The sequence below is a fragment of the Berghia stephanieae genome, chromosome 3 (assembly GCF_034508935.2).
Source record: "Berghia stephanieae isolate SIO BIC M18660-M18661 chromosome 3, UCSD_Bste_1.3, whole genome shotgun sequence".
NCBI lineage: Eukaryota > Metazoa > Mollusca > Gastropoda > Nudibranchia > Aeolidiidae > Berghia > Berghia stephanieae.
This window is the reverse complement of record NC_088362.1, coordinates 58,898,064-58,906,907: the sequence shown is the minus strand read 5'-3', so window position 1 is coordinate 58,906,907 and position 8,844 is coordinate 58,898,064. Positions and strand designations below refer to the sequence as shown.

Genomic DNA, 8,844 nt, shown 5'->3' with positions numbered 1-8,844 from the left:
GAGTACCTGGCCGTTAACAGTGTCGGAAAAATTGTAATATTGCCTAACAGGCGTCAACCCTCTCGTTCTACATGCTAGATTTTGCTGTTGATCAGGAATCCATTGTAAAGCACTTTGAGCACGTTTACTGGATATTGCGCTTTATAAAAGCTCAAGTATTTTTATGTCATCGGAAGGATTAAACACATTTTTTTATTGTCACTTCGACAAAGAAATTGCCAGTCGTAACTCGTTTTCTAGCTAAATTTATATTGAAATAAAACTTCATAATTACGCACGTCCATTTTCGTTGACGAATATGATACAAATCACTTGTTAAACGCCTTATTTTAAAAATTGTCCTTCAGAGCCATACGACCGATGGAGCCGGAATTTATCCCGGTTTCTATAGCCTTAAACGGACAATATCACTTGCTTGATACCCTTCGTTTTTTGTTTTTTTTTGGGGGGGGGGTTTATTTATTTTTGTTGTTTTTTATAAGGATTTTACGGTGCTTGTACCACATTTAGGTCATATCAGAGACAGGTTGCTACCCTTTGAATAGGACTAAAAGTACTTTCCGTCAGATCTAAAAGATCTAGCTGCCCATTTCCTGCTGAATGAACAGAGGGGTCGTTAAATAAATATCGACTGCGCCCGGGTTCAATCTTGGTCCCTTTGCGTGTTAAGCGAGTTGAGCTATTGGACCCCCAAACACCTTATTGCATTAACATAATATTTTGTACCACGTCTGTCTTCCACTGACGACTGTCGTGTTCTTATTCAAACCTGAGTCAAGATGAATATTGCCTGGCTTTTTATCAAGATGGGTCACCGCACTATTTGAACCATGCCACTGCAAATACTTTAAATACTGATCTAAACGTGACCTTGTATTTCAGTAATCCATTAACTAAAAATAAATCTGAGCTTTTATATAGCGCAATATCCACTAAACGTGCTCAATGCGCGCTACAATGGGTCCCTGACGAATAGCAACATGTAATATGTAGAAGGAGAAATGAGCCTTGTCACTACAAATACTTTTAATACTGATCTAAACGTAACCCGGTATTTCAGTAATGCATTGACTACAGAGGAATATAAACAAAAGCCCTTTACCTTATATAAATTGATTGTTTTCTTTCCGGGATCCCGTAACTCGGGTGCCATGTACCCCCGGGTACCACATATCGGAGGTCAGAGTTGGGTTTGGATGAGACGCCACAGGCCATGCCAAAGTCTGTAAGAATGACATTGCCGTCATCCGAGATCAGGATGTTGTCTGGTTTGATATCTCTGTGTACAAGATGACGTTTGTGCAGGTAGAGGACGGCACTGGTCAGTTGCATCAGGTATTTGTCTGTGAGATTCATGGTCATTGAAGTCAGGCGAGTCTTGAGAGTTCCCTTCTTGTAATAAGGCATACACAGGACGTACTCCTCTGGACATTCAAACGCCTGGAGACAGGAGGGAAAAGAAATGTTACATTTTAAAATGAGGGCTTTTCTATAGAGCTATATCCACTCGAAATCTCAAAGCATTTCACAAGGGGTCCCAGGCCAAATGCAACGCTTAACATGAAGGATTAGACATGGTGCCTGTTGGGCGATATTAAATTTGTTGGGACAGAAGAACTCTGCTGACGGCTTGGTAATCATATTAACCCTGAGTACTGTGGAAGAATGTGAGTGAAGAACCTTTTCCAAGGACTCAAATAAGCGCCGAGCGATGCTCGAATCCTGGACTTTCCGATTCTAAAGAAAGTGTCTTACCACAAGACCACATCACATGACCGTACAAGTCAACAAGCAGACGAACTTATCTTAGAAAAAGAAATACGTGTTCCAAATACATTAAAGTAGAATAGAAATGGATTATATTGAGCAGAATGTAAAAAGTGTAGAATGAGTTGATGAAGCCAGACTTTTAATCATCTTTTAGATCGCCTTTAATGAAGAAGCTGACTGGAACTTTTGGGAAACGCGAGTGAAACCCTCAGATAGCTTGAAATAACGTTGGCCATTGCTGAGATAACGATAATTAAATTGGATAGATCGATTGATAGATAGGTAGATAGATGGATAGATATATAGATAGATAGATAGATAGATAGATAGATAGATAGATAGATACAAAGATAAATAGATAAACATATAGAACGTTTGATAGAAAGATAGATAAATATAGATACATAATTAATATATATATATATATATATATATATATATATATATACATATTTTCACCCCATATCTTGCTTACAATATTATTCAGTTGATATCAATGCAAAAAAAAATGTAAAATACTGAAACTATATTAAAAGAGGATCACTCTATAGATTCGTGCACATCACATAGATATAGATATAGATAGATATATAGAGAGATAGATAGATTGATAGATATATAGAAAGATAGATAGATAGAGAGTGAGAGTGAGAGAAATAGAGAGAGAGATATGTAAGTAGGTAGATAGTATATATATATATATATATATATATATATATATATACAGATATATATAAAGATAGATATAGAAATAAATATAGAGATAGATAGATCGACAGATAGATAGATATGGTGAAAAAATACAACAATGGATAGATAGACGGATATATATAAAGATATATATATATATATATATATATATATATATAGATAGATAGATAGATAGATAGATAGATAGATAGATAAATGAATACACACACAGAGAGAGAGAGAGAGAGAGAGAGAGAGAGAGAGAAAGAAATAGGGAGACAGAGAAAGAGACTGAAAAAATTGGACGAATATAGAGTGCGGTTAATATATATATATATATATATATATATATATATATATATATATATATATATACAGAGAGAGAGAGAGAGAGAGGGAGAGAGAGAGTGAGAGAGAGGGAGAGATTAAGATGGATAGATAGATAGAAATGTAGAGAAATAGATAGAAAGATAAAGACACATATATGTATATGTACACACACACACACACATATATATATATATATATATATATATATATACATATAAATATAGTTGGATATATAAATAGACAGATAGATAAATAGATAGAGAGATAGACAAATAGATAGATAGAATGATTGATACATACGTACATAAATACATACATACACATACATACATACATACATACATACATACATACATACATACATACATACATACATACATACATACATACATACATACATACATACATACATACATACATACATACATACATAAATATAGATGGATAAACAGATAGAGAGAGATATAGACAGACAGAGAGATAGATAGAAAGATGTGTAGATAGATAGATAGATAGATAGATAGATAGATAGATAGATAGATAGATAGATAGATAGATAGATAGATAGATAGATAGATGTAAGTAGATATATATATATATATATATATATATATATATATAGAGAGAGAGAGAGAGAGAGAGAGAGAGAGAAAGAGAGAGTGAGAGTGAGAGAGATAGATAGATAGATAGATAGAGAGATAGATATATAGATTAATAGATAATAGATAGAAAAAATAGATAGATAGATAGATAGATAGATAGGTAGATAGATAGATAGATAGATAGATAGATAGATAGATAGATAGATAGATAGAAAGATAGATAGAGAAGATATAGAGAAATGTCTTACCTCAATATTCCCCATGATGTGTTCGTGTTTAACAGCCTGGAGAATGGCAAGCTCCTTTTGAAACATCGCGTAGTTTTCCCTTCCATTGTCTGGGGTTTTCTTGGAAAACGTCTTCACAGCTTTCACCGGCTGGTTGCTGCCATCACTTGCTTTGGCCAGTACCACTTGACCCATCATACCTCTTCCTAAGACACGGTCACGTGTATAACCGTAATATGTAAAAAGGTCTTGTGGACAAGAATAATATGTCGCCTTCAATAATGCCATCTCAAGATTCTGGAATAACAACTTTCCTGTAATTCGTTAGGAACAAATGCAATGTAAAACTATCTTCACCACTGATGTGTTTGGAATGAGCACAGGAATATTAGAATCGCTGTAGGATACCAAAATGTTTGAACGTATCTGTTTCTGATTTCCTTTAACTATTTTAAAGAGTATCTATCAATCCTCTAAGAATTCACCCTGCAAAGTCAAAGGTCTTGTGGATAGGTACGCGTCAAAGGGAGCAGATCAAAGTTAAAGATCAGGAACTCGAAGATATAGACACTTTCTGCTATCTCGGAAGTATAATTGACAAGGATGGAGGCACGGAAGCAGAGGTGAAAGCACGAATAGGAAAGGCACAGGCTGCATTCACATCTTTGAACAGAGTTTGGAGAACTAAAGATATCTCCCTTCAACTAAAGCTAAGACTTTTCAACTCAAACGTGAAGTCTGTCCTACTGTATGGATGTGAAACTTGGAACGCATCACAGGCATGTATAAGGAGGGTACAGATTTTCGTAAACAGGTGCATGCGTAAGCTACTCAGAATAAAATGGATGGATAGAATAAAAAATGAAGAAGTATGGAAAAGAACACAACAGAAACCAGTGGGAGAGGATATAGGAAGAAGACGATGGAGATGGATTGGACACACGCTTAGAAAGAATGACTCAACTATAACAAAGAAAGTATTGGACTGGAACCCTCAGGGCAGAAGATCAAGGGGAAGGCCACGAGGAACATGGAGAAGAATTAAAGAAGCTGATATACAGAGAAGTGGTAAGACCTGGAATGAGATAAAAAAGTTGGCTCAGGATAGAGAAGGATGGAAACTGTTTGTCTGTGGCCTATACCCTGACCCAGGGTGAAAAAGGCAATGATGATGATCTATCAATCCAAATCTGTAGAAAACCACAATCGAAAACGAGAACAGGAATAATTACGATCATGCGTTTATGGTTGATTTTTTTCAACTGAAGACAAATTTTGCTATTTCAGTTCTCCAACGTTTAGACTCCTCCCATTTCTCAGAGACGTCCAATTAGAGACGTGTGTTTAGTCACGTGACAGCTCAGCAGAGTTCAACATCGTGTCCATACCTGGCGATTGATCTTACCTATCAGCAACGTCGACTGTCGGTCACTTCAAGGGTTGTTGACATTGCTTTGTCTACCTAAGACAATGACCATTGTTACTGTACCGACTGTTTCGCTGGTTTGTTTTTCTACTCCCGTGGCTTACATAAACATGACATCAATTCGTCGCCCTTTTGTCGGGTGGATATCACAATCGATGAATTAGAAACCAAGATTCTTTGATCGTGAGTTTTATTCAAATAAGGTCTTGTTTTCATTTTCGGCATCTATATTAATAAATCTCCTTCTAGTCTCTCTCTCTCTCTCTCTCTCTCTCTCTCTCTATATATATATATATATATATATATATATATATATATATATATATATATATATATATATATATATATATATATATATATATATATATATATATATACCAGAGATAGCGAATAGTGTCACCTAACTAGACATTGATTAAGGTCTACGCTAAGATAAACTAAATCCTCCCCTTTCTCTATTTCTCACATATGAGTTATTGTCTTGTGATTTTGATTGTCGCTAGTGACAGGGCGGGTGACAATGATAAGAATACGATGTTGCAGCCTTGAGTAAAGCACTTTATAATCATTGCATCATTCGACTTAAACCGAGTACCAAGATGGCAGAGGTGTTAGAGTGCTCGTATAGCTCTATAGAAAAAGAACACCTAACAGGTGACATGTAAAGTTGTAATGGAAAATAAATTCCATTCTATTTGTTAATGAGAACTGATAAAGTAACGGAAAGCGTATTGAAAGTGCGCCATGTTAGTAATAATAATAATAATAATAATAATAATAATAATAATAATAATAATATAATAATAATAATAATAATAATAATAATAATAATTATTATTATTATTATTATTATTATTATATTAATAACAATAATAATAATAATAATAATAAATAATAATAATAATAATAATAATAATGATGATGATAATATAATAATAATAATAATAATAATAATAATAAATAATAATAATAATAATAATAATAAAAGAGGTTTATTCCATTCTGTAAACGTCTGGGCGGCTATGTGGTCTAGTGGTATGATACTAGCCTTCGGATCGGGAGGTCCAGGGTTCGAGCTTCGCTCCTTCGGGGCATAGTTGAGTCCTTAGATAAGGATCTTTCCTCACATTCTCTCACCGTACTCGGGTGTAAAATGAGTACCTGGCCGTCAACAACGTTGTCTCTGTCGAAAAAAAAATGTAAAATCGCCTAACATGCGTCATGTTTCGTTCTACATGTTACTTGTTGATGTTGGTCAGGGAACCTTAGTCAAGCGCTTTGAGCACATTAAATGGGCATTGCGCTATATAAAAGCTCAAGGAAAAGCTCAAAAAATATAATAATAATGATGATAATAATAATAATAATAATAATAATAATAATAATAATAATAATAATAATATTGATGATGACGAGATGAAGATCGAGAAGAAGAAGAAGATGATGATAATGATGATGATTATGATGAAGAATGCGCTGCTCAAGGCGGAATTCGAACTCAGGACTTACTAACAGTGGTTTACCAGCGGATCACTTAGTTGAGATGCAAGGTCAAGAGGTCACTACTCTCCTTCTCTTTACCTGGCTCTGGCATCGCACGTGCCTGCAGTCAGTGAAGCGAGTAGTCTAATTGGTCTGATAAATAATGGCATAGCCAAGCCACAATATCTTAAATGTAAATCTATATCACTCATGTTATAGATTGAAATCCCCCTCACACAGTGGACTAAATATCATAGATATCATCAGTATATTTCTTTCTCAGGAACACAGCAAAGTAGACTCACATTTTCACTACATTTATCGTTTAAATCAAATATTTCTGCAATCCATACAACAACAATCAGACGTTGCAGTTTATTATTATTCACACTAGTACAAAGTACAAACTGTCTACTTTCTGTTGCACTAATGTTAATTCAGTTCAACAAATATGTAACAAGTGTAGGGGTGGGGTATCAAATTTCACTGTGAATATCTAGCAGTCTATGAGATGTCTAGGCTATCGTGGGTGATGAATTTGGACCAGTTGCACAATGTAAACAATGTCATTATCATTTCCTGGACTCCCTACTGACCATGGAACACTTTACTACACTGATTCTACAGTTTTGTCATTAAACGTTTCCACGAATATGGTAAAGGAGTGAAGAAGACATACTTATTGTAGTACAGGAACGTGTATATATATATCACAGAAGTCTACCGTAACATAACGTAGAACTCTGTGATATATATATACACTCCCTCTGCAAGTAGCCCTACAATACTAGTTCTTAAAGACACATCTGTTACTGATTTGAGAAATATGAAATGAATGGGTTTGTTTCGTTCATGTCTCTGTTGATTGGTGTGGGAAAGTTTTATTCACCAGCTGCACTACTTGTACATTGTGAATATTGAGAATAATGTCTGAATATCTGTTAATTCCTAGGAGGTGCCACTATTATTTTCTCTATCTTGGCTGTGTTTGAGTTCCCCCCCCCCCCTCTTCTTGTTTTCCCCAGTCAAACTTGCCTTTGTGGTGTAAGAGAGTTAGCTTATAGCAAGTGGGTTTAATGAGTTCATGAATTTTGTATATCTGGTCATTATATTGAATACTAGAAAATTACTTTCTTTGATCGGTGTTACTTGGTATTTGGGGATAAAAGCATTAAGTTATAGTTGGTATTCATCATTTAGGCGTACGATATTATTTGGGCGTAGCGTATTTGTTATTTGGGCGTACGGATTATTTAGGCGTACGACCTTTGATTATTTAGGCGTAAAACTGACCTTTGGTGAAAGGAATTGTGGGACAGTTTACAATAGGATATAAAACAGTGTGTCTGATCAAACGGGGATCATTCTACCTTTTGATTCTGGATTCAACTTGACCATGAGCTGCACACTTTAAACCTTCTGTGCTCACCATCATTTGCTTTTACGGACTTAGAAATATTCCACGAATATTGAAAATGGTTACTTAGGCAAAATTGACTTTACATGTGGACTGATTTTACGGATTTGGAATTTATGAAACTGATTGAATTATGACCATGCTATTTGATTTGGATTTGGAATATATCATGATTTGGATTTTGAATTTATCACAAACAAATAAAACTGTAAGAAATGAAACTTGGAATCTGGACTTTTATTTGAATGTCTTGATGTTGTGCATTCAATTATCATCGGCCCTTGAACTCTTTCGTCATTATTAACATCTACAACACAACGCAAAGGATAATACTACCATCTATCAAAAACACCATTATACGATCACTAGCCATTACATATGTGTGCAACTACCCCACAGTGGAATACTAACTGTTGATGTTATATCGTTGTTGTCAGTGGTATGAATTAGGTGTAGTGTGAATGTGATTCATTTCTCTTAGCCTGTCTTTTACGTGTGTATGTAATATGTGTGTATATGCAGGATGTATGTGTGTGTGTGTGTGTGTGTGTGTGAGAGAGAGAGAGAGAGAGAAAGAGAGAGAGAGGAATACCTTTTCTACCATATTCATTGCTTCTATTATCTACTACGCCACTGTGATGGTGTTGTTGTTTGGTGTAATGACGGTGGTTTTGTTTCTATTTGTAATAGTGAAGTAAAACCTACACACACAATATATTGCTTTATATGTTCTTTAGGAGTGTGTTAAATTGTTTAATCCTCTTATCTCCATATCTTTTAAATACAATACAAAATACAAATGGAAAGAACATACCAGATGTCCAGCCCATTACATTTATGACGATTAAAAACGTAGTTAAAATGTGTTGAATCAGAAAATGAATGTTTTACTTTGTGTAA

The 8,844-nt window shown here is 34.8% G+C and overlaps 1 protein-coding gene across 1 annotated transcript in view; it reads right to left on the bottom strand.

Moving 5' to 3' along the window:
* The window catches only part of LOC144969295 (serine/threonine-protein kinase Sgk1-like), a 4,209-nt gene extending 395 nt beyond the window's left edge, over positions 1–3,814 (bottom strand). Inside the window, exons 1-2 of the mRNA XM_078908405.1 lie at positions 3,641–3,814; positions 1,168–1,440 (exon numbers count right to left, since the gene is read on the bottom strand). Coding sequence (XP_078764531.1) covers positions 1,168–1,440; positions 3,641–3,814 — 447 coding nt within the window. The remainder of the gene's footprint in view (positions 1–1,167; positions 1,441–3,640) is intronic.
* Positions 3,815–8,844: the final 5,030 nt, after the last annotated feature.